The sequence below is a fragment of the Netta rufina genome (genome assembly GCF_964035555.1).
Source record: "Netta rufina genome assembly, chromosome: Z".
Taxonomy (NCBI): domain Eukaryota; kingdom Metazoa; phylum Chordata; class Aves; order Anseriformes; family Anatidae; genus Netta; species Netta rufina.
Genome location: NC_140126.1, coordinates 25,485,922 through 25,513,261, shown reverse-complemented (window position 1 = coordinate 25,513,261; position 27,340 = coordinate 25,485,922). Strand labels below are relative to the sequence as shown.

The following is a 27,340-nucleotide window of genomic DNA, read 5'->3' as shown; positions in this document are numbered from 1 at the left end:
CTTGATGGGGAAGGTGGGGAAGGTCTCCTCACACACAATTACATAGGCAAAGCAAAGACATTTAATGCCTTCTTTGCCTCCATCTTAAACACTGATGATGGACTTCAGGACTCAGGGTGCCCTGAGCTGGAGGACCACGATGGTGGGAATGATAAACTCCCAACTGACCCTGAACGTGTGCAGAATTTGCTGCTCCATCTGGATCTATACAAGTTCATGAGTTACATGGGATTCATCCCAGGGTACCTAGAGAGATGGCTGACATCACCGCAGGTCCTCTCTCAACTATTTTTCAAAGATCTTGGGAATCTGGAGAGGTCCCAGTAGACTGGAAGCTGGCAAATGTTGTACCAATTTTCAAGAAGGGCAAGAAAGAAGACGCCAGCAATTACTGGCCTGTCAGTCTCACATCAGTGCCTGGTAAAATTATGGAGAAGATAATCCTTGAAGTTATTGAAGCGCACCTGGGGGACAATGCTGTCATTGGTCCCAGCCAACATGGGTTCACAAGGGGTAGGTCTTGCCTAACAAATTTGATTTCCTTTTATGATAAAATCACCCATCTAGTTGATCAAGGGAAACCAGTTGATGTGGTCTTTTTGGACTTCAGCAAAGCTTTTGACACAGTTTCCCATAGGATCCTACTGGACAAAATGTCCAGCATACAACTAAACAAAAACATCATATGATGGATGAGCAATTGGCTGACAGGCAGGGCTCAAAGGGTTGTGGTTAATGGGGCCACATCTGGCTGGCAGATGGTCACCAGTGGAGTCCCTCAAGGCTCCATTTTAGGGCCAGTCTTCTTCAATGTTTTTATAAACGATTTGGATGTAGGACTAGAAGGTGTTCTGAGCAAATTTGCTGATGACACCAAACTTGGAGAAGTTGTGGGCTCTTTTGAGGGTGGAAAGGCCTTGCAGAGAGACCTGGAGGGGATGGAGAGCTGGGCGATCACCAACTGCATGAAGTTTAACAAAGGCAAGTGCTGGGTCCTGCACCTGGAACGGGGCAACCCTGGCTTTACATACAGACTGGGTGACAAGATGCTGGAGAGCAGCCCTGCAGAGAGGGATCTGGGGGTTATGGTTGACAACAGGTTGAATATGAGCCAGCGGTGTGCCCAGCAGTCAGGAGGGCCAACCGTATCCCGGGGTGCATCAAGCACGGCATTACTAGTCGGTTGAGGGAGGTGATTGTCCCGCTTTGCTCTGCGCTGTGCGGCCTCACCTCGAGTACTGTGTGCAGTTCTGGGCACCACAGTACAAAAAGGACATTAAACTGTTGGGGAGTGTCCAGAGGAGGGCAATGAAGATGAAGGGCCTAGAGGGGAAGACATATGAGGAGTGCCTGAGGTCACTTGGCCTGTTTAGCCTGGAAAAGAGGAAACTGAGGGGAGACCTCATCACAGCTTTCTCACAAAAGGGAGTGGAGGGGCAGTCACCGGTCTATTCTCTTTAGTCACCAGTGATAGGACCCTGGGGAATGGTGTCAAGCTGAGGCAGGGGAAGTTTAGGCTAGACATCAGGAAGAGGTTCTTCAGCAAGAGGGTTGTCACACACTTAAACAGGCTCCCCAGTGAAGTAGTCACTTCACCAAGCCTGTCTGAATTTAAGTAGCATTTGGACTGTGCACTTAGTCACATGGTCTGAATTTTTGGGTAGACCTGTGTGGTGCCAGGAGTTGGACTCAACGGTCCTTTTGGGTCCCTTCCAACTCAGGATATTCTATGATTCTATGATTCCTTTCTGCGGAGATATGTGCTATGGGGTTCAGTATAAGAGATGAAAGATTGATGTGTTTAAAAGGCATAGCTGATATTCCTGCCTGAGCAAGTCATACTGGTGATGGCAGAAATAACTTTTCATGTTTAAAACTTTCAATTCTTGAAGGTGCTGCAGAGATTGTGTTAATGTAATATTAATAATTCTGTGAAAAGTAAGGTCAGTTCAAACAAGGTCGGAGTTGCTAGAACAAAGCATTAGTTTATAGCTGCTAATTGTAGCCTTTTATTTGTTTAATCTGATTTGGACTAATAGTGTGTGGGATTAGAAATTAACACTGTTTTCTGTACTTTCCCTATAATGCGCTTCTGTTGTATATCTGTTTTAAATTATTTATAATAACCTCTGTAGAATCTTCATCATGTGGAAAAAGAGATATTTGTGGCAAACTGTAGCTCTGAACTACTTAATGCCAATTAATTGATTTTTGCTTCTGTTTCTGTGATAATGAGCTACTACTCATAGTTCATCAATGCATGATAAATTCCAGTTTCAGAAAAATAATCTGTTTTTTAAACAAAAAAAAAATAGTAATTAAATGCAACAAATGTTGGAAACAATGAAAAACTAGCTTTCTAGTCTCTCTCGGATACGCTTGTAAAGAATACTTAAACTTGTATTCACTGGCATCCTGAAAGTCAAGGTACACAGACTAGGATTTGTCAGATGCAGGATTGCTTTGCTTCTTCAGAGCACTGTCAGAGCATGTTTGGTAGGACATGGAGAAGAATGTTCTGTGACAAGAAGAGGTTTCTGTTCCCTGAGACTCTCTAGGCAAAACCTTCCTACAGCATTTAAACTCATTGTAAATAATGCAATTTTTGCCTCTGTTAAGCTTTGGAAGACTGAATGCACAGAGAGCTTTAGCTTTCCCAAGATGTAGCTCCACTCTGAAGGACAGAATTAGTACTGACAATATTTCTTGGTATTTTGTTTGTCTTTGCTGTATACGAGGGTAGGAAAACAAATAAACAGTGGCGATTTTTTTTTAAGTTGTATAATAATAACAATAACATGGAATAGCAATGAAAAGCCTTTTCTATTCTACTTGTCTCTCTGCCTTATTTCCAGTAAAAGTAAGAATTTTCACAACTTAAGTATCTCCACCACATATGAGAGGTATTGCAATATTCTGCTGCCCTCTAGCCAACTGTGAGGTATCTATGACAGTCTATGATGGTCTGAAATGATTTAGGCTTCTTTCCTTTATTCATCCATGCTGCTGCCAAGCTGTTCTTAGATGAAGAATTCACCTGTGAGTAAAAAGGTAATTGCATTTCCAAAATGAAATCACATTGCATGTTTTCTGGCATAGTCTTCAGTCTAAAGAATTTTAAAATAAATATATTTTTTGTCAGCCTGTTCTAAGGAATGGTTACAAAAACACTTGGGACTAAAAGAAGAAGCAGTGTAATGTGCCTAATTGTTAGTGTGTCAGTGTAGGATTTTTTTGGGGGGTTATTCAATAGTTTAATTACCACATTATCATGTATATAGTGTTGTGTTTTGGCTGAAAATAATTAACTTTATTATTCATTAAAATGATTGGTTTAGCTAATCACAGAATCACAGAATGACCAAGGTTGGAAGGGACCTCTGAAGATCATCTAGTCCAATCACCCTGCCAAGCAGGATCAAGCAAGATGCACACTGTGCAGGATGGCATCCAGGCAGGTTTTAAACGTCTCCAGAGGAGACTCCAGAACCTCCCTGGACAACCTGTTCCAGTGCTCTGTCACCCACACAGTAAGGAGTGCCCTCTTATATTCAACCAGAACCTCCTGTGCTTCAGTTTGTGCCCATTGCATCTTGTCCTGTCACTGGTCACAGCAGAAAAGGGTCCAGCCCCATCCCCTTGACAACTTCCCTTCAGATATTTACATGTATATGCATTGATGAGGTCTTCCCTCAGTCTTCGCTTTTCCAGTCTAGACAGGCCCAGTTCTCTCAGCCTGTCCTCGTAGAACAGGTGCTCCAGTCCTTTAATCATCTTAGTAGCCCTTAGTACCTAATAACAGTATTAGTCTTTCTTTCCCTAGTTAAAATGAGTTATAAGTTTCATAGCCGTTACCTAGGGCCCAGACTGTGTTGGAAAAGGTTTGCTGAAGTAATTATGCACTTGTACTGATGTTATAGTTATACCAATGCATGCACATCTGTGAGGAAATGATTTCTAGTATTTACTGAATTGTGTATGCTTGGTTTTCCTGGTATCTCTGGACATCAGTATGAATCAATAGCTAGGCATTGGAATGTGTTGCTCAGGAAAGTGGTGGAGTCACTGTCCATGGGGGTGTTTAAGGAAAAGTTGGATGTGGTGCTTAGGGACATGGTTTAGAGAGGTAATATTGGTGGTAGAGGCATGGTTGGACCAGATGATCTTGGAGGTCTTTTTCAACCTTAATGTTTCTATGTTCCTATTGTGCTGTTGCAAAGGGTATTTCATTTTAAAGAGTCTCTTCGTAGACACCTCCCTCTGTTAGAGTAGATTAGTGCAAAGTAAGTGATTCTGTATACATTTGTTCCCCCCCAAAACCAGATTCTACTCGTAATTTGAACTTGACAGGTTTAGCTACTTCTCTGTATGTCTGATTACAGCACAGCTAGGTAGGATATACGTCGATGTGTAGATGTATAGAGAGTTTGAAAAGGTATTCTTTTCTTTAATAACTTGCTATATTGAACATGAAATTTGAGGTCCATCTCTCCTGTTCATTAAATGTTTTGTTCTGAGGTTCACTATGCAAATAGAAGTGAGTAAGTCTCCAGTACACTGGTTGTAACTACTAGCTATTTGAATGCATTTATGCAAATGTAAAGCTATGTTCCACTTATGTTTAGAAATGACTCACCTCAAACTTTTCAGCTATAGAGTTTCTTCTTCTTTCATAACTGAATAACTTATTCATGAACAGTTGTGGTTGCTTTTTTTTATTTATTTGTCTTTAACAACTTGGAGAAGTCAGAAAATGCTTTCTTTGCAATCTTCTGATTGTCATAAAATACCCACTTTTTATTATTATTATTCCTGGTAATTCTCTTATTCTTGTAGATTTTAATTACAATTATTTCTTATGTGACTTTTCTTGTAATAATGCTTTCTGATCCTGCATGATATGTTTCTTTGAGTTTGCTCCAGTGAGCCCCAATCTTCGGAAATTTTGGTGCAGCAAGGAAAAATGTCTACTTTTATGTTTTAATCTGATTATCAGGTTTAAGTAGCTGTTTTACACTGTAGGGGTTTTCATGTTAATTAAAAATCTCTGATATGAAGTCTGTTAGTAAAAAGAGTCAACACTTTCTGTGTGTTTTTTGTTTTTTGTTTTTTTTTTTTTTCTTTAGCTGTTGGTGAGAAGTAACAACCTTTCTGACAAGATCACAATCCTGACAGGGAAAATTGAGGAGATCTCCCTGCCTGAGAGCGTTGATGTGGTAATTTCTGAACCAATGGGTTATATGCTGTTCAATGAAAGGATGTTGGAAAGTTACCTCCATTCTAAGAAATGGCTGAAGTCAAATGGTGAGTGTGCCATCACAGTTACCCCACTGCATATAGAAAGGAAAATAAAAAGCTTCTGAAAGAGAAATCAAAGACCTGCATTATTAGTCCTGGATATTGATAGTTTGGTATTATACTATGGTATACTCTAGCACCAACATCTAGACAGACCAAGGGAATAAACATAATGATGCAGCTATTGTACTATGCTGTGACTTCTTGCTGTTTCACAGTGGAAATAGTTTTTGAGTATGTTGGTGTTGCATTGCCAAGTTCTTCCTGTGTTTTAATCTTAACATGACGTTGTATATTGTATGATTGCATCTTTGTTGCAACATATAACAATAGATGATGGCACAATAACCTCATATGCCACACAGAAGAATGTAGATGAGAGCAGAATGGTCAAATAGGATGAGCTTTTTAGTGGAAAATTATATTTTGCTTGGGAAAACTGAAATTCAAATTGTTTTGAAATCCTTTCACTGGGCTTCTCCCAGATACCTTATTCTCATACTCAAATCTTACCTTTTCAGAGACATATCAGAGATTCAGAGCATTTGGTACTCTTTATTTCATTTCTCCTGTGTTTGGAGGAGTTTTGAAGGGAATCTATGAGTTCCTGGGCCTCTTGCGAATCTTCTTTGTGAGGTGAATCTGGGCATCCATTTGCTGAATGAGAAATCTGTGTGAATTGCTGAAAATGAACTATGAAGTCTCTCTTTAAAAGACTTCTTTCTCAAGTAAAATTATTAGATCAGAAATTTGTGAAGTATGGAGTGAATCTGTATATCAAGGCAGAAAGCTACTGGTTTTGCTTGTTTCAAACTTGCAAATCACATTCAGGTAGTATTTTTCAAAAGTCAGCCACTGATTTGAAGTCTCCTTCATACATTGTTAGGACTCAGTTTCCAAAGAGGCTTCTGAAAATTGATCTGTAGGCATCTAATTTTCAGCTAAAAATATGAGTGAATGAATATGATTTCCATATTTTACAAACTTCCTGGTTACTCTCTTGCACAGTGGGAATGAATCACCTTACATAGTGATTATTAAACTTAATGATTGTCTAAGAAGTGAGCTGAAATCCTGACATTTTGTTTAAGTTGCAAATACTTAGTTATTCCAAACAGTTAAGTTCGTAAACTTTCTATCCTACATTTTCATCTGCAAACTTGTTAATTTTCTCCCTATGACCAGTTTTAAAATGCACATCTTTTTTTGTGAGTGGGTGTTGTTCTTTATTTGAATTCCTGTGGTCTCTTCCTGTATGTACTGAATACAGAAAAGCTGTTTCTTTTTCCCTACCATCCTTTACTTGTCCTCCCCTTCAGGTATTCATCATGTTTTGTACCAGGTAAACAAACAGCTGATGAAGTATGTTCAAATGTAATTCAAAACAACCACATTTATAGAAGCTACAAGATGATTAGAATACAGTGTAGAATACAAGGGCTTCTATTAAAGCTGCTAGTTGGTCTGAATCACTGTCCACTGAAAATAATGGAAAATAGTTCCTGTGGTTTTCTGAGCCATTTGAGTTTGAGTTCCCAATAAAAATGAATTCTTGCAAAAAGATAGATCAGGATTTAACTCCCTGCTCTGTAAATAATTTGCCACACTGTAAATAAAATTCTCCATTCCTCAATTTCATTATGGAGGGAAAAAAGAAAAAAAATAATATCTTTTTATGATAGTAGGATTTTTATTTATGTATAATATTTATTCCTAAGTGCTATCAGTTTCCTGGATAAAGGCTTAAGAGTGATATATACATGACCATCTCAGTCATTAACAGCAGTTCTGATCTCAACAAAAAGCATACCCAGCAATTTAGAATCATAGAATAGGATCATGGAATCATTTAGGATGAAAAAGAGCTCTAAGATCATCAACTTTAACTGTTAACCTAGCATTGCCTAGTCTACCACTAAACCAGGTCCCAAAGCAACGCATCTGCATGTGATTTAAAAACCTCCAGTGACTCAACCACTGCCCTGGGCAGCGTGTTCCAATGTTCACAACCCTTTTAATTAAGAAATTCTTCCTAATATTCAGCCTAAGCCTCGCCTGGCATAACTTGAGGCCTTTACCTCTTGTACTATCACTTGTTGTGAGGAGATGGAGGACATGTGAGGAGATGGAGGAGAGACCAACCACCATCTCACTAAAACCTCCTTTGAGTTAGTTGTAGAGAGTGATAAGGTCTCCCCTGACGTGTATTTTGCTAGGCTAAACAACCCCAGTTCCCTCAGCAATTCTCATATGACTTGTGTTCCAGACTCTTCACCACATCCGTTACCAATCTTTGGACATGCTCCAGCATGCTCCAGTATGTCCAAAGCTTTCTATATTGAGGGGACCAAAATAGTATACAGAACCTGAGGTGTTGTCTCACTAGAGCTGAGTACAGGGGGACATTCAGTTCCCTGGTCATGCTGGCTACTCTATTCCTTATACAAGCCAGGATGCTGTTAGCCTTCTTGGCCACCTAAGCATACTGCTGGCTCATATTCAGACAGCTATTGACCAATACCCTTAGGTCCCTTTTCTCTAGGAAGCTTTCTAGCCACTCTTCCCCCACCCTATAGTGTGGATGGAGTTGTGTTACAGCTGCAGGACCTGTCACTTGGCCTTGTTGAACTTCATAGAGTTGGCCTTAGCTCATTGATCCAGCCTAACCAGACCCCTGTGTAGAGCCTTCCTACCCTCAACCAGATCAACACTATGCCCTACTTGCTGTTGTCTGCAAACTTACTGAGGGTGCACTTGATCCCCTCGTCCAGATCATTGGTAAAGATTTTAAAGAGAACTGGCCTCAGCACTCAGCCCTACGGCACACCACTAGTGACTGGCCTCCAACTGTATTTAACTCCATTTACCACAACTCTTTGGGCCTGGCCACCCAGCCAGTTCTTTACCCAGCAAAGCATACACCCATCCAAGCCATAAGCAGCCAGTTTCTCCAGGAGAATGCTAAGAAAAACAGTGTCAAAATCTCTACTAAAGTCTAGGTAGACAACATCCACAGCCTTTCCCTCGTCCACTGAGTGTGTTACTTTGTCATAGAGGGAGACAAGGTTAGTCAAGCAGGACCTGACATTCATAAATCCATGCTGACTGGGCCCAATCATGTGGTTGTCCTGTACGTGCCATTTGATGGCACTCAGGATGATCTGCTCCATAACCTTCCCCAGCATAAAAGTCAGACTGACAGGCCTGTAGCTCCCTCGGTCCTCCTTCCAGCCCTTTTTGTGGATGGGCATCACACTTGCTAGCCTCCAGTCAGCTGGGACTTCTCTGGATAGCCAGGACTGATGATAAATGATGGAAAGTGGCTAGGTGAACACTTCTGCCAGCTCCCTCAGTACCCTTGGGTGGATCCCATCTGGTCCCATAGACTTGTGTGCACCTAATTGGTTTAGCAGGTCACCAATAATTTCCTCTTGGATCATGGGGGCTTCACTCTGCTACCTGTCCCTATCTTTCAGCTCAGGGGGCTTAGTACATGGAGTACTTTACTGCTAAAGACTGAGGCAAAGAAAGCATTAAATACCTCAGCCTTTTCCTCATCCTTTCTTACTGAGTTTTCTCCCATATCCAATAAAGCATGGAGATTCTCCTTAGTCCTCCTTGGCTGCTAATGTAATTTTAGAATCATTTTTATTGTGTTTAATGGCATTAGCCATACTAATTTCCAGCTGGGCTTTGGCCTTTCTAATTTCTTCCCTGCATAGCCTCATGACATTTTTGTAGTCCTAGTTAGTGGATTGCCTCTTCTTCCAAAGGTCATAAACTTTCTTTTTCTTCCTGAGTTCTAGCTAAAGCTCTCTGTTCAGCCGGGCCAATCTTCTTGCTCACCAGCTCACTTTTAGACACATGAGAATGGCCTGCTTGTGGGCTTTTTAAGATTTTCTTCTGAAAGAGTGTCCAGACTTCTTGGACTCCATTGCCCTTCAGGACTGCCTCTTAGGGGACTTTGTAAGCCACTCTCCTAAGCAGGCCAAAGTTTGCCCTCTTGAAGTCCAAGGTGGCAATTCTGCTAACATCCCTCATTACTTTTTGAAGAATTGAAAACTCTATTCATTTGTGATTGCCATGACTAAAATGGCCTGCAGCCTTCACATCATCCACAAGTCCTTCTCTGTTCACAAGCAAGAGGTCCAGCAGGGCTCCTTCCCTACCTGGCTCACTCACCACTTGTGTCATGTAGTTATCTTCCACATACTCCAGGAACCTCCTAGAATGTTTCCCTTCTGCTGTATTGTATTTCCAGAAGACATCTGGTAAGTTCAAGTCCCCCATAAGAACGAGGGCTGGTTATTATAAGACTTTCTCTGAGCTACTTATAGAATATTTTTTCTGCCTGTTTATCCTCATTGGGTGGTCTATAACAGACTCCCACTATGACATCTGCCTTGTTGGGCTTCCCCCTGATTCTTACACATAAAGGATCAACCCTATCGTCCCCATTATTAAGTTCAAGAAAATCAAAATACTACTAACATACAGGGCTACCTCACCACCTCTCCTTCCTATCCTATCCCTTCCAAAGAGTTTAAAGCCATCCATTGCAGCACTACAGTTGTGCAAATCATCCCACCATGTTTCTGTGATGGTAACTATGTCGTAATTTTCCTGCTGCACAATGGCTTCTAGCTCCTCCTTTTTGCTGCCCACACTGCATGCATTGGTTTGCACTTCAGTTTGGCTAATGATCCCATCAACTTTTTGGGGGTAGAAACCCTAATTCCTATGTGACCATTCTTAGGCACATCTGTGATTTCTAACCCATCAATATCCCTCTTGTCTTTGCTGTAGCATGTTTCTCCATCACCTACTTTCACTGGGATGGCAGACAGGAGGACCTTGCTAGCAAACCGTCCCACAACCATTGGCATACTGCTCCCAGGCTTATATTTAGTGAGCCTGTTTTTATCCCTTTCCCTGTGGCAATGAATGCACAGACTCTGATGCACGTTTCAAGCAAAGGAAAAGATTTTTTTTATTGTCTCTACCTCTGCTCTTTTATATCCGTCCGGAGATAGCACAATACCATGGAAACCTCCTAGCAACAGAATATAGCCTATGTGCCCTCAGTTACTTTCTCACTGCCAAAGGTTAAGCAATCTCACGGTAGCACTTACATTACAAAAACAGTCTTTCGGTACTTTCACAAGTTTCTCCTAATTGCCATGTTCCCAGGGCTTTCTGCCTACCAAAGCGATAAGACTTTGGTGGCTGTCCAAGTTAGCATATGCCTCTGGCCCCACATTTCCCCCTTCAAATCTAGTTTAAAGTTTTCAGTGAGCCCTGCTAACTCCTTTTCCCTCTTTGAGATGGGTATACCCTGTCTGTTACAAGTAGGGCTGCTATTGTGTGAAACATGATCAAAAAAAACAAAGATCTGCTGGTGACACCAGGCTTGGAGCCACGTATTCATCTGGTGGGTCTTTCTCTTTCTCCCCTCCTCATTCCCTGCAACTGGAGGGCTAGAGGGGAACACTACTTGTGCTCCTGATCCCTTAACCAGTTGTACCAAGGCCCTGAAGTCTCTCTTGATTGCCCTTGGGCTTTTTGGAATTTCATTGCTATCTGAAAAATCAATAATGGATAATAATCTGAGGGTAGCAACAGGGTAGGAAGGCTTCTCTTCACATATCTAACCCAGGCCCCATGGAGGCAGCAGACTTAGCTATGAAGTGGGTCGGGTCTGCATGTTAGGCTTCTTGTTTTCTTTGGGAGGGAGTCTGCTATGATAATGACCTATCTGTTTTTCTTTGTGTAAGCTGTTTTGAGGCAGAGCATAGGCCGACAACCTTGATGATGCCTCCAAGCCAGATGAACCACCATCCTCAGTTTAATTTGAGATCAGGTCTGAACTATAATGAAAGTCCCTCACACAAATATTGTATCTATTGAGTAAGCAAAAAAAGCCACTATAATTCCTCTAGAGAACATTGAGAAGCTATTTAATAGCTAGCATTTTACTTCATTTGAAGGGAGTTAAAATATTCAAATAATTAATATAGGACCATAAATTATGAAGACTTTATGAAGTATTGTATGTTTGTTTGTTTGTTTGTTTGTTTTACTTGATGCTTGAACATATTCATACATCAGTAATCCCTATACTAATAAAACTAAATGTTAAGATATTTGAACTGGTGGTTTTAAGTAGTTAAGACATTCCTATAGAGTTGCCTGTGGGAGTATGCCTTGCTACTTTATTTTGTCTTTTGTTTACTAGGAATGATGTTTCCAACGTTTAGTGAAATTCATTTGGCTCCTTTTTCTGATGAGCAGCTGTACACAGAACACTACTCCAGAGCCAATTTTTGGTAATGGTTATTTATGTTTTTTGTTTATCACCCAGGGTTCAGTAGAGGTTAAAAAATCAATCAGTTATTTGATTCAGCCTAAAGGGGTGCATAGTATCTGTCAGTATTGGAAGAGAATACTTTTATATTTTCCTTCATTACTTCTCTGAACTAGAGCCATACTGTTTATTGTGCAAACCTGGGAGATCTTTCAGAAAGTGCTAGAGCTGTCTGAGTCTCTTCTTGAAAAAGAAATTAACTCTATGGAGCATCTATTGTGAGAATCAGTTGTCTGTACATCAGTTGTTGGTATTTCCTTTGCTATACCAGAGTAGAGTATGCTGTAGATGGTGATTATTTTATTTCTTCAAATCCCAGCTGTTTGAGCATGGCAACAACTCCTTGGGTGTCATCACAGAGAACAAATATTAACTCCTGTGTCCTGAGCAATTTCCAGTTTGGTAGTTACTTTGTCCACCTGAATTTTTCTTTCAGCTTCAACAAGCAGTTGCACTCTTTTTTCCCTTGAAATGTCCCACTGCAACTCTCCACTGTTGAGCTGTCACTATGCTGTATATAGGGGAAAACATTAGCAGTGATATTCTTATGAGGAAAATAATAACATTTCAGCAAAACTCCAGTTGCCTTCTAAGCATCTCCAGTATTCTGCATTTAATCAGATGAATTATCTGTCAACTACTGCAAGACTTTCTGAGAAAGGGGGAAAACGGATCACTCAAGTCTTCCCTAGTAACTACTTTCTCTTCACACCAACAATGTTTTTATCATTATTATCACAAGCTGTAGTAATACTTCATAATTGTGAGAGCATTCAGGTTGGTATCTAAATCACAAAGTATTGCAGTCTCTCCTTCACCCATCTTTGCAGAAGGATGTCTCTCATTTTTGATAGATCTTTGCATTACCTCCATTTGATTTTTGATGAGAATGGATCAACCAAATTAATCACAGAAGTGTGACACAATTACCTGTAGTGATACTCCTTGTATATCAGGTTCTGTTTGATATATTCCTAGTTTGTGCACTCATAATATAATTTATAGCTGTCTTGAAATGTTCTCTATGCAGAGGACTACATTATCAGTCCTTCTATCTATCCTTCTGTCATCCCATATGGTTATAGTTTTGGATGGATATATGCCCAGTGAGTGCTCTACAGACCAAAATATTAGTGCTTCTAATGTCTTCAAGCAAATGTGGGATCAACATTTTTTGAGTAAGAGTGCAGCAGTTCTGCTTCAGCACCACTTTAGGACATTCATGTTCTTAATATTAAAAAGACTGGGAATGTTGCTAGATCCCAAACTATAAAAGTCCTACTTCAGACAGCACTTTCTGGGCTTTCTTGGGTGTTTGAAGTGTACTGTCAGGAACCAGTTGTTGACAGCCTGGAAGTTTTGTAAGCTGTGAACTCCAGTCTTCAAAATACAGCCTCAATTCATTGTCCAGTTTTATTACCTGGAACAGAAGATGTATTTTTGTCTAACAAATGATTTCTTATATAGCTAACTGCATATCCCTGTGTCTTAAAGACTGGATGCGTTTTTGGGACCAACTGGATGATAATAGTTGCCAAAAGACTGAAAGAAATATCTGGATTTGCAGTTTGAAATTGCCTGTGGTAAAGGCACCAGGACCTTGGAAAAATCTTCAAAATAATACTGAAAAATCATAGTGTGTGATTTAATGCTAGGTGCAGCAGATAGCTTAGCCTGTTTACTGTACAAAGGAAAGGTTACATATTTCTCATACTCTTAGAATTATTGCAATTATTGTAATAAAAATTATGACGTAAGTAGGTTGTTCCTCTTCAGGCCTGTAGGTTGGCTTACTGTTGTCCTTCAGAGTTGTGTTTTAATTTGTATTTACCATTAATCATTCTTAGAAGTGTTATAATACATGTATATAGTCTACCATAGAAGAGCAGACTGCTATTTTTGTTATGAAAAATCTTGCCAAGATAGAAAGATACAAAGCATAAATATAAAAGGGGTTAAAAATAACATGCATTTTGTCTGGTTTTCATCAGTAATAAATATACAACTCAATTATGAAGTGCAGCAAACATATGGATAAAAGATCACTTGCAGTTGGTGTCAGGTGATTTCTGCTGTTGTGCTTATTTGAGTTCCTTCCTTAAAGATACTTTATCAGCTGTAGTCACCTAAGCATTTCCCATTTATGCAATTAGCACAGAATGTAGAATTTATCAGTGTTAAATGGGTGTTGCCAGATTAGTGTAGACTTCCTCATCCACTTTGAAAAAGTGATGATAGCTTAGGAATTGTATGATGTTTTAACCATGAGAACAGACTTTCAAGATTTCCCTTTTATGTGTTTCCGAAGACTCGGAAGAAGGTTTGCCATAGTTTTATGACACTTCCATCACAAGAAATTGAGCTCTCTTGCTGTTTCCCCTTTCTATCCCATTTTGTTTATGTTATCTGGGGTTAAAGATACCTGTTAAAATTTTCAGTGAGTTGATTAGACCCAGGGTCTGGTATGATTTCTGCAGACACGTACATTTTAATTTCAAAGTTCACACTGGGAGTAGCCTGTATGTACATTAAATGAACGTTTGCAAAAATTTGTAAGATAAAAATAGGATTTTGTTTGTTTGTTTCCTCTTTTCAGTTGGTATCAGATGGTCTTTATTTTCCCCTTTTATATCAATAAAAGGGACTGGACCTGTAATATAGGCAAACTGAGCATCACTTTTATCTGCATGAGGTCCACCCCCATTTCTGGAATAGATCAAGTTTGCAAAAGTAGTTTAAGACTGCCTAACTGACAGTCTAATTCCTGTTCTTTTGTTTCCGTGGGGGGGGGGGGTCTTTTTTGTTTTTGTTGTTGTTGTTTTTTGTTTTGTTTCTGTTTTTGTTTTTGTTTGTTTGTTTTTCAGTAATGAAGTGTGAAATGTCTACATAATGTCCACTTGAGGGGGTCAGGTCACCTAACTGTGCTGGCTAGAAGGCCTGTATCATAGGGAAAATAAACTGAGGAGGGCTGCTATTTTGTCTCGGCAAAATGGAAAAAGGGAAAGATGTGGCCAGCTGTAGTTCACCTGCTGTTTACAGTTACTCTTCCTGGGTCTGGTTGGAGCCCAAAAAAACATTTTTCCACTAAAAATTTTAAAATGTGTTACTGTTTCTAGGTACCAAGAGTGCTTTTATGGGATCAATTTGTCCAGTCTACGCAGTGCAGCTGTGGAAGAGTACTTCAGACAACCTATTGTGGTAGGTTTGTTTGTCTGGGGGTTACTTCTTACATTTTCCCCTCTCTTATTCCTACCTTATTCTCTCCACAAAATCCTATATGTACCATAGACTCCCTGTTTAACAGAGCTCTGTGGCTGCTGAATAAAGAGCCAGCAACACACTCTGTGAGAACTGTGAACAGAGCTGCTGCGAGAGGTTCACAACTGTATGTGATATTCCTGGTTTTGCTGTAAGTAACAGGTCTAGATATGCATGCATTAGGGAACCACAGCATGTGAACACATCTGTTTTCCTAACATGCAACTAGTTTCCCTCAGTTTTCATTCTCTTAAACAAGTAACTTGACCTTGGATTTTCCCTTCCTTTCTCTGATCCACAAATTAAACCAAAATAGGAAGTGTCCAAACAAAAACATTTCTGCATTATGAAACAACCTTTTAAATTATTTAAATGTACTTTCTTCATGGGTAACTTGTATCTAGCCCCTAATGCTCTCTTTCTTTGAGCTGTCTAACAAAGAAAAACACCCACAAATCAAAAGAGTTACCCCACCACCACAGCCCGGTTTAATGCTTTAGTGTAGGCACAATGTAAAGGTCTTCTCTCAGAAATCTGACTGCAGCAAATTTGGGCTGGATTTATGCTAACTAGTTTAAGTAATGATAGAGGTATAACTGCTGTTGCATGAAGGAATCTGGAAAGATAATCAGCCTACTGCTGCCATCTTTTGCACTCTCTTGCTTTTACTGTGTGAAATAAGAAAACTCTCTCATTTGTATTCATAGATTTCAGCCATATCTTTGATTATATAGCATGGTCATCTCTGTGCTGGTTCTTTAGCTTTCAATTAGAGAATGGAGTAATCTGTAGGATTGAAGTACATCTTTCCATCCCATATGAATTGATGATTGGCTTTTGGCATTTTCTTCCTTTGAAGATCATAAAATTATGTATCAATAAAAGCTTTGTTAAATTGTTTTTTCTTTAAAATAATCATTTATCTCTTTGGTTTCCTCTTATTCTATAGATATTTTTCAATTCTCATTCAGCAGGATATGATATAAGCATTTATGTTAAGGCTTTGCTTTACTTGTCAAGTTGTTTACTTGGTTGTGAACAGTAATGGTTAAAATAAGGGTTAGTGCATGTGACTGAAGAAAGAAAAATGTAGGGAAATGTTCCATTTGCTGACTATCTGCTCTTAACATGTTTCTAGAAGGCAGTCTGCATTAATTTTGCTTCCTATACTTCACTATTGAATTTTCAAGTCTTGTCGTAGTCTCTTAGTTCGGTTTATCCAACTATGTGGTGCATAAGAACACATCAAACTGTGTGCTTTAATAAAATAAAAAATAAGAACAAAAAAAAATCACAGCATTTTTATAAGTTATCTAATCAATGTAGGGACAGATTTTTTTTTTTTTTTTTTTTTTGGTTTTGTTTCTGGCTTAATAAAACATTCTTTGCTATCAAATAGCTAACATAAGATATCTAGTATATTGAATTCTGATGATGATATGGAGTTTTCACATCTAACAGTGTTTCCAGGGCCAATTAAAATAAATTTAAAAAAAAATGAAAATATATTTACAATGGGTTTATTGGGGTGAAGTTTGATTTGTGTCTTCTTCCCATTTTGTTTAACAGATATATGCTGTTTAACAAGTATATGTTTAACAAGTATATGCTGACAAAACTGAATGGTAATACATACTACCTTTCCTCCTCTCCTCTCTCCCCCATTAGGATACTTTTGACATGAGAATTCTGATGGCCCAGACAGTGAAGTACACCATTAACTTCAAAGAAGCTGTAGAGGAAGATTTGCGTAGGTTAGCAGACACCAGCAACCTACTTTTTTTTTCCTTTTTGTGATTGGCTTTTGATGGTTAATGATGGGAGACAGAGAAAGTTTTGATTAGCGGTGGGTGTGGAGGAGGGAAGGTGGCATGCCAAGATGGTTAGTGCACCTCTGGTAATGTACCAGAACATTCATCTGCAGGATGGTTTGTCTACTGTTAGCAGAGAAGTCTGTGAGTCTGTGAAACAGTAAAGAAGTTTAGAAGATTCTTACTGAAAGGGATAAACTGGACTCTAGAAGTCAGTTTGCTGCCAAGCTTTGTCTGTTAGGATACAGTGGCAAGGTAGTTGTTTTTCCAGCTAGACATCCTAAAAGACCTCAAATATTCTGGGTAAGATGGTCATCACAAGCCACTTTTGTGTATGTTTTCTGTTGGTTTTGGTTTGTTTGTTTGAGTGTTTTTTTGTTTGTTTGTTTTGTTTTTTTTTACTACATTTATTGTGTAAGAGGGGCCAGTTGCACCTCTTTTCTTCCCTCCAGAGATCCTTCAAATCTTTCCTTGGAAGGTCTTATATTTGCAATGACCTACATTCATTGTGTCCAAGAGTTATAGAGAGAAGCTTCGTCCTTGGTACCTTAGAGAAATAAAATGTATCTTATGGGAGAACTTGAGGGAGTACTACAAGTACTTGCAAGACATCGTCATCAGAGGAAGATATCATATACTGTCTTTGAAACTCTGAACTGCTTATTTCTCAACCTGACTCCTAACTAATTGCATGGTCTAGTGAAGGAAAGGAATTGTTGTGAGAGGGGAAGACAGCTGGAGATCTGCTTTCCAGTTTCAGCTGGCTAGTGTTGACTTATTTCAGTCGTTCTCAGGAGGACTAATAAGTTCTACCTAAATGCTAGTTTTTATATGTTTCTGCAACAGTGAGTGAGATTTGGCTAAAACTGCATAGCCAGTAATACTTCTTTTGGAAGTGAAAATGTTCCAGCTCTTGTTTGGGTAGCTCAGTTTTTAGCTTTTGATTCCAGTAGTAGACCTGTTTGTTAAATTTGTAGTGGAGCATTTTACTGTTCAAAACTAAATTCAAATCCCTCAGTGGGAATAAGATTTTTTTCCATTGGAAAGACTGAACTGCTGTATTTGTAACATCCTGCGGTGATGTAACAAATGATGCAGTAACACATACATACTGACATGTTTGATTCTATGGGCAAATAAGGCCAAATCAGTGCCATTGGTTATTTCTATTGATATAGAGAAAAAGAACTTTTTTTTTTTTTTTTAATATGTGGAAAATTGAGACATAAACTGATTAAGAATGGCAATATATAAATTAATATAGGGTAGGTTTCACTAACATATTTCTGATGGATTTTTGTTTCCCGTACTTTTTGGTTTTTTTTTTGAAATTACTTTTGCAGCATTCTGATTTTCATTTTGTTTGTTTGTTTTGTTTGTTTGTTTGTTGTTTTTGATTTTTTTGTTCGTTTGTTTGTTTTTGTTTTTGTTTTTGTTTTTTTCCTCCTATAGAGTGGAAATCCCGTTCGTTTTCCAAATGATGCAGTCTGGACTAATACACGGCCTGGCCTTCTGGTTTGATGTGGCATTTGTAGGGTCACTGTGAGTACTTCTTTCATACAATGTGTGCCATAATTAGAAGTTTATCTGTTGCAAAGCTGGTTTATAATGTAATTACCCATGCCCTTTGTTATTTTAAGATAATGCCTTCTAGAGGTAACAAGAAATATGGTAACTCGGAGCAGCAAGACTCAGATGGTAGTGATTTTGTTGAGGGTCATAATGCATGTATTTATACTGTTCCATACAGTACTGTTTCTGCATAATATTATATATTATGTTATATTTTACATTGTAAGTAAAGAAGCAGCATTCAAATACGAGGTGTTTTTTCTTATTTGTGCTGATCTTGTTTGTGGGCAAAAACAAGAGCTGATTGCAAGTTGCAATTGACAGAATGGAAATGTAGAGAATTTCACCAGGCTTGGGAAAAATTTTCATTGCAGCACCAGGTACTTATTTCAAAATGTGGAGAACTGGTATAGGAAGTAGGGGAAAATTAGCTAAACTTAGGTAGTCAGTATATAGATTTCTGTTAACTATATTTAGCTTTTAGATAAGATTTATTGATATTCCAGTTAAATAGGTCTAGTTTTAGATGAGGTATTTTTTTTTCAAAATATTTTAAAATACACTTTCATCTATTTGTGTTGATAAATGCCCTTTATTAGCCTTTGAAATAAGGTTTTACAAGAATTCAGAATAGTATATCCATTAAAAGAGAAAAATGATATGGCATTTATATTTATTTTAACAACTGATAATAACAGTTTTAATCCTAAAAGAAACTCTAAAAACTCCACATGACGTAAAACAATAGACAAAATAGCAGACTTACAGGAACTAACTGAAATCCTTAGCTCAGAAGGCCTCGATTTTGCAGTAGAAAATTGATTAAACAGCACCTCTTTCATGTTGGTAGAACTCTAGAAGTTCTTTGCCTTACTATCTGAAATCTCAGTGGATCAAACTCACAACACTAGGACACGTGTTATGCTTTTCTATACACCTACAAGACCTTTCAGGAAAATTGTTGTAATATGTTTTCCAAGAGAAAACTAGATACAGAAGCTTCTTGGGTAGTGTTTTTAAGGATAAAACTACCATTGCAGAGAATTCTACTGCCATGTTCAGGAGAAACCTTTCTTTCCTGTAATTTCTTAGAGGGTAGATTTGTATTAGGAAGAAATCCTTCACTCAGAGGGTGGTAAAGCACTGGAACAGGTTACTCAGAGAAGCTGTGGATGCCCCATCCCTGGAATTGTTTAAAGAAAATTTGGATGGGGCTTTGAGCAACCAGGTCCAGTAGAAGGTGTCCATGCCCACATCAGGGGAGCTGGAACTAGATAATCTTTAATTGAAACCCTTTCAACTCAAACCATTCTAAGATTCTACGATCTAAGTGGTGAAATGGGAGAAAAATCAGTATTTCCTGTCCTGGGAGCATAGAAAGAAGAGAGAATAGGAGTCTGAAGAGTCTCTTTTTTAATCTGCATAATTGGTCCCCAGGTCTTGTGTTGATGTGCACAGCATGAGCTAAGAAAGAAATTAAGGCCTAATGTATTAATTTCCAGACAAATTCCTCACTATTTCCTCACTACAGAGTGATTCCATAGAATTGCTTGCCCCATTGACTGTACTAGAGTTTAAACTTCATTATGAGCAGTTATGAAAAGCCACATACACATAATCATTTCTGAAAGAAGATTGGCGAGTCATTCTACATAGTTCCTCTCTTCTGTTTTAGGGTAACTGTTTGGTTGTCAACTGCACCAACAGAACCTCTCACTCACTGGTATCAGGTACGCTGCCTTCTTCAGACGCCACTCTTTGCTAAAGAAGGGGAAACTCTCTCAGGCACCATCTTGTTTGTTGCAAATAAACAGTAAGTGTAAAAGCTTCCTAAGCAGATTTTGAAGTGTTAGAGGTACACAAGCAATAACAGTTAATTTTCAGCACGCTTGTACTCATGTTTATTATCAATCCAACTGATAAATCCACATAAGCACTGTTGGCCTTGCAAGACTCTACTCACCAAAAGGTCTCATGTGTAATGTTCTTTCTCACATAATTCCTCCACGAACACCTGTGAAATTTTGCTGTCCCTCACAATGCTACCTGTAACTTTTGCCAGCTCTCTTATCACACACAACAGTTTTCTTAGGTCATGTCCAATCATTTTCCACACCTTTTTTTCAGTTAGCGTTATGTCTAAGTCATAAGCCTAGTTGTTTGCCTGAAGCCCTGACATAATCCCTCAGCTCCCACCAAGTTCCATGCAGAGATAGGCAGAAGTGGGGTTGATTTCCAATCCACGATATTTTGTAATTCTGAGGGGAAAAAAAAATCCTATAGTCAAGCTGCCCTCTTTAATAGTGCTTTCACATGCTCTTAGTCCTTCCACTGAGTCTAATGACAATGACTGCTTTTGGAAGGGCATATTTCCTCACCAGAGTGCTTCTCTTCTGCTTCTGCTATCAATCACATTTGGAAACTCCACTCAAATACTTAGCTTTGAAAATTATTGTCAAGAGCCTGTACCATACAAGTTGCAGCCTGGTTTGTTTACATATATATGTGGGTTTAATAGAAAACAAACCAAAACCTTCTCTATACAGAAAGGTGAATCCCCTTCCCCGCCTCCGCCAAAAAAAGGGGGGTAGTGGGCAAAAGGAAATATTCAAAGGCTCTTCAGTCATGCAAGTAACTAATGCTTTATGTGACATTTGGCAAATGCCAACATCTGGTTAGGAACTCCTCATGGAACAAATAACAAATACAGGTCTTCATATGCTTCTTTCAAAAGTAAATTATTCAGTATTTTAATATACAAAAGAAACACTGTATGCCACAAAATGATCACACAGCCACTGCTGTAAACATGTCAATATGTAAGGCATATCTACAATTGAGCATGGCTCAGAGACACCTGCACTACTGACCTTGCCAGATTTAGAATGAGCAGTTAAACCAAGTTTAGCACAGAGCAAAAACCCACTACAAAGCTAATTTGCTTCTAGAATCAAGATATCATCTTTATGTAATTCTGCACTTGCAGTTCTGTGTAAGAGAAGCTTTCGTCAGCTTCAGCCTTTTTGTATGTTCTCCATTGCTCAGTCACTCCTGTTTACATTTCAGAAATTTGGTTTCTTGCAAAAAGGTATGCGAAGAATATCTTTTCAGATGAAACCTGGGATTATAAAAAGACTAAACCTAATGGTGTTTGGCCAATAAGATATTTTTGATCATGAAGACTTACTCAGCTAATTTAGAAATTTATAGTATTTCTGTTTGAGAGAGAGAAAAAGAACTTTCACTACTGAATACCATAATGTAAAATGATAGTGTTTTTTCATATGCAAACACTAAATACCAGTTACGCGTCTTATAAATTATTCTTCTTTAGATATGGTTAAAAAATCATGCCCTGGCACTGATAAATAAATGTATTGTAATACTAAGTGGTAATTTTGTTTGATTGTAATACTAAATGGTAATTATTCAGAGAGCGACTACACTGATATTTTTCACATAAGATATTACAGTTTTAACTATAATTTATTTCCATTATCTCCTTTTATACTTGTATTTCTGATGCAGACAAAGTTACGATATTCACATTGTGGCTATGGTGGACCAGACAGGATTTAAATCTGGTAACACTCTTGATTTAAAGAATCCATTTTTTAGGTAAGAAATGCATTTGACTAAAATACAACATTGTATTTAATGAATCAAAGTAGAGTTATCAGATCTTGTGTGACAGAAAGCAAAACACACTTACTATATAAAAAAAGTTTTTGAACTTGTGATTTATTTAATTTCTACAGGTGTGAGTGTATTTTTGTTTTGTGTTAGCAGTAGTTATTTATATAATCATTATTCTATTTAGGCTGCATAGAAAATAGAAAAACACATAGAAAAATAGAAAACACAGGGTTTCCCGTGTGAGTCTTCATTATAGTTTTGTTTGCTTGTTTGTTTACTGATCGTTCTTCATTTTGTCCCTGCCTTCCCATAACTGAGTTTTTCAGATGAAGAGTTGAAAAAGCAGTGACAGACTTCCCCAAAGAAAAGTGCTTATTTGTCAACATAAATAAGTGCTTATTTATAAACATAACTTTAAAAGCATTCATAAGGTTTAAAAAAAATAACGTATAACCTGTATTTTAGACTAGGACATGCAAATTGTCACGCGTGGTGGGAAACACTTGATTTAGATTTCAGGCGAAAGCTTCTACAACTTCTTCAAGGGGGAAGGAAGTACGTAGCTGACACAAACAGCCCAATGCTTTTCTACATCACTGCCTCAGAATACGCCTGATTCAAATATTTATTTCTGTACCATTTTTGGCTCACTCGGAAAAACTCCATACAAATGCTATAGCATAGGGCAAAAATAAACTAGAGTAGACTTATTTCTGTAAACCGGTGGCCTGAACTGGTATACATATAAGCAGATAAAAAGTCACTGCCTTTGTAAAATAAGCTGTTTGTGGATTTGGCAGCATTTTACACCTGTGGCACAGCTGCAGATATAGATGAAAAGTTACAATATAAATTTGAAAACACACTGTATTTAATACAGTAACAGCACAAAGTTTTATTCCAAGCACACATTTTTATTCCAATGAGACCTCTCTGCCATGCATTGTCTGAGTGTTGTGTTTACAATACTTCCAATTTCATAAAAACCCATATTAAATATTATAAAGCTGTCAATAGTTTTTTTCTTCAGAGTAAAGTAAGAAAAGCTGTATTAGAATTTATTTACTTTTTAAATTTAGCTAATTCCGTCAGGTGTCAAAGAACTGTGTATTTTATTATAAATATCTTATTCTTTCATCCATTTTAGATATGACTAGAACATAGTATAATACGGCACATGAAAACAAAAATGAGATTCTCACCAAGCTGAGCAGCCAACAACAGTGAAATCTGTTCAGTACCTAATACACCTACTGGTCTTCATGTAAAATCAATCTGTAACTGTACATGTATGTAATAATAACAATAATAAAAAAGTGATTGGCATAATAAGGGAGTATTTTTTTTATTTTGTGTGTGTGTGTGTGTGGTTTTTTAACTGAAATTTAGCTTGCACTCACAATTATGACTTTTATTACATTTATGACATTTACAACTTTATTCCAGAATAGAATTAGAAATAGAATAGAAAACAGAATTTCAAAGAATCACAGAATCACAGAATTTCTAGGTTGGAAGAGACCTCAAGATCATTGAGTCTAACCTCTGGCCTAACACTAACAAGTACTCCACTAAACCACATCACTGAGCTCTACCCCTAAATGTCTTTTAAAGACTTCCAGGGATGGTGACTCCACCACTTCCCTGGGCAGCCTGTTCCAATGCATAACAACCCTTTCGGTAAAGAAGTTCTTCCTAACATCCAACCTAAAACTCCCCTGGCACAACTTTAGCCCATTCCCCCTCGTCCTGTCACCAGGAACGTGGGAGAACAGACCAACCCCCACCTCGCTACAGCCTCCTTTAAGGTACCTCTGGAGAGCGATAAGGTCGCCCCTGAGCCTCCTCTTCTCCAGGCTCCCTCAGCCGCTCCTTGTAGGACTTCTTCTCCAAGCAGAGCTACAGGCTGGGAGATGAGTGGTTGGAGAGCTGCCTGGCGGAGAAGGACCTGGGAGTGATGGTTGATAGTCGGCTGAATATGAGCCAGCAGTGTGCTCAGGTGGCCAAGAAGGCCAACGGCATCCAGGCTTGCATAAGAAACAGTGTGACCAGCAGGGCTAGGGAGGTGATCGTCCCCCTGTACTCAGCTCTGGTGAGGCCGCACCTCGAGTACTGTGTTCAGTTTTGGGCCCCTTGCTACAAGAAGGACATCGAGGTGCTTGAGCGGGTCCAGAGAAGGGCGACGAAGCTGGTGAGGGGCCTGGAGAACAAGTCCTACGAGGAGCGGCTGAGGGAGCTGGGCTTGCTCAGCCTGGAGAAGAGGAGGCTCAGGGGCAACCTTATTGCTCTCCAGAGGTACCTTAAAGGAGGCAGTAGCGAGGTGGGGGTTGGCCTGTTCTCCCACGTGCCTGGTGACAGGACGAGGGGGAATGGGCTTAAGTTGCGCCAGGGGAATTTTAGGTCGGATCTTAGGAAGAACTTCTTTACCGAAAGGGTTGTTAGGCATTGGAACAGGCTGCCCAGGGAAGTGGTGGAGTCACCATCCCTGGAAGTCTTTAAAAGACGTTTAGATGTAGAGCTTAGGGATATGGTTTAGTGGGGACTGTTAGTGTTAGGTCAGAGGTTAGACTCGATGATCTTGAGGTCTCTTCCAACCTAGACAATTCTGTGATTCTGTGATAATTTTACTATCACAAACATAACTGCAATGATACCTCTAGCAAAACATAATCACCTGCTAGCCCTTCACGTGCTGATGCAAGGCGGGTCTGAATGAAAAGCTGCACCAAGGCTGACCCTTCTTTTGAGAAGTAACACACAACATTGATCAAAAGACCTTCTTAGCTAAGGAGCCCTGCTGAAAGTAATTAAGAAACAGTTTAGGATTTTTTTTTTTCTCATTTTTCCAAGACAATAGCCATTTAAAGATAGTTTATTAGATTATCAAAAGTAGTCTCTAAAACTGTGAAACTTGTAAATGCAACATGAACTTCATGGTTAAGACTGTGAAGCCATTGAAGTTAGTGTCTGAATGTAATTGTCTCAACAGTCTCAACAGGACATTTCCAGTAGCATTTAATACAGTAGAGGACAAGTTTCTTGTTGGAAGGGACTTGTGGAGATCATCTGGTCCAACCTTCCTGCTAAAGCAGGGCCACCTAGAGCTGTTTGTCCAGTACCATGTCCAAATGACTTTTGAGTATCTCCAAGACAGCTTTTGAATATCTCCAGTATCTTCTTTCCTGCTTTGAAGCTTTGGTGATTTTGAGTGTTCAGGAACCCACCCTTAACCTGTACAATGCACTGTTTTCAGCTTACAGAACTTTCTGGGTAGAAACATGATATTTCCCTGCCCTGCCCTGCCCTCCCCCTCCCCCTTCTCAATTCTTCCTGCAGTGCCTAAAAATGGTCCAGAGAAGAGGTCCTTGGCATACTGCAAATGGAGAAGCAGAGATGCAAACAAGTGTGTTTGTGGTGCGGGGTTTTGTGCTGTTATGGCAAAAAAGACTAAAAACAACAACAACAAAAACACCTTTTATATTCTGGAGGAAGTGTGGAGAGAGAGAATGATTTGAAAGCCAGTTCAAGTGTGTTGACACATCTTCCAAGGGACCCGAAACCATGTTCATGATATAAAGCTGGAAACCTCATGTTCAAGGAATAATACACAATTATGCAAGTGAGTCACAATTTTAAAATAATCTGAATGTAAATTTGGCTTTTGAGATCAGGCTCCTGGTAGCGACATGGACTGATAATACTGAATTTCACTATTACATATATTGTACATAGATGGCAAATTGGTTTTTCTGAATTTCCATCTTTTGGTTCTTTAATTATTTTTATCTCTATGAAATCAAAACAGCATCTAGAAAAGAGATTTATTTATTTTTTATTTATTTTTATTTTTTTTTTTAATGGACATGAGAACATCCATACTGACTCTGAACATATATGTGGAAATATCCTGGTGACCTGATTAGGTCAATAATTATCATGACAACTACAGGCTGTTGTAAAGTACCTGAAGAATTTTAAGGGACCAATAATTATTTTGTAAAACAGATGAATGCTCAAATGTGCATTCATCATGAGTTTAAATCTCTGGTTGACATTCAAATGTTTCACTGCTTTATTATCTGGGAGGTGTTTATATTATTAGCAACCAAGTTGAACATAACAATGAATTTTCTAATGCCTTAATTGATTTCACAGGTCTTAGTACTTGAAAAGAAACCACCACCAAAAAAAAAAAAAAAAGATAAGTTGAGTGGAGACATAAACACCTTGTTTGCATCTGTCTTTACTAGTAAGACCTTGGGGTACTCAGCCGTCAGCCTCCCAACCTGGAATTCTGGGACAAGGAGCAGAAGAAACCTGCACAGTTCAGGTAGAAACAGTTAGAGACCTGCTGCTCCACCTGGACTGCCAGAAGTCCATGAGAATTGAGTGCACCCTCAGTAAGTTTGCAGATGACACAGAGCTGGGGGGCAGTGTCAATCTGCCAGAGGATAGAAAGGCCCTGCAGAGGGACCTGGACAAGATGGGTCGATGTGCAGAGGTCAATGGGATGAGGTTCAACATGGCTAAGTGCTGGGTCCTGAACTTTGGTCACAACAACCCTATGCAGTGCTGCAGACTTCACGCAGAGTGGCTGGAAAGCTGTGCAAAGGAAAAGGATCTTGGGATGCTGGTTGATGCTCCCATGAACATGAGCCAGCGGTGTGCCCAGGTGGCCAAGAAGGCCAATGGCATCCTGGCTTGTACCAGGAATAGCGTACCCAGTAGGACCAGGGAGGTGATCGCCCCCCTGTACTCTGCTTTGATGTGAGGCTGCACTTCGAGTGCCATGTTCAGCTTTGGGCACCTTGCTACAAGAAGTATCTTGTAGTATCTCAAAGCCTACTGTCGACGCCCTGGAGCATGTCCAGAGAAGGGCTACGAAGCTGGTGAAGGGCCTGTAACACAAGTCCTGTGAGCAGCGGCTGAGGGCACTGGGGTTTGTTTAGTCTGGAGAAGAGGAGGCTCAGGGGAGACATCATTGCTCTCTACAACTACCTGAAAGGAAGGTGTGGGGAGATGGGGGTCTGCCTCTTCTCGCAGATAACTGGTGATAGGACTAGAGGGAATGGCCTCAAGTTGTGCCAGGGGAGGTTCAGGTTGGGAATGAGGAGACATTTCTTCTCAGAAAGAGCAGTCACCGTCAGGCACTGGAAGGGGTTGCTGAGGGAGGTGGTGGTGTAAACGTCCCTGGGGGTGTTTAAGGAAAGGTTGGACGTGGTGCTAGGGACGTGGTTTACTGGGAGATACTGGCGGTAGGGGGACGGTTGGACCAGATGACCTTGGAGGTCGCTTCCAACCTTAACGATTCTGTGACTATGCCTGCAGACAGCTTCCAGCACTGACACGAGGCCCTTTGGCTGCGGCGCTCCCGCCCCTGCCCCCTGCCAGGACCCGCCCA

General features: G+C 39.4%; 1 protein-coding gene across 1 annotated transcript in view; it reads left to right on the top strand.

The window, feature by feature from the left end:
• LOC311221088 (histone-arginine methyltransferase CARM1-like) overlaps window positions 1-21,925 on the top strand; it is a gene marked incomplete at both ends in the record, with an annotated part of 67,780 nt that extends 45,855 nt beyond the window's left edge. The window contains 7 exons of the mRNA XM_084304847.1: window positions 5,127-5,304; window positions 11,534-11,624; window positions 14,779-14,860; window positions 16,589-16,674; window positions 18,184-18,273; window positions 19,979-20,116; window positions 21,832-21,925. Of these exons, the coding sequence (XP_084160973.1) occupies window positions 5,127-5,304; window positions 11,534-11,624; window positions 14,779-14,860; window positions 16,589-16,674; window positions 18,184-18,273; window positions 19,979-20,116; window positions 21,832-21,925 (759 nt within the window). The remainder of the gene's footprint in view (window positions 1-5,126; window positions 5,305-11,533; window positions 11,625-14,778; window positions 14,861-16,588; window positions 16,675-18,183; window positions 18,274-19,978; window positions 20,117-21,831) is intronic.
• Between the last annotated feature and the right edge of the window lie 5,415 nt (window positions 21,926-27,340).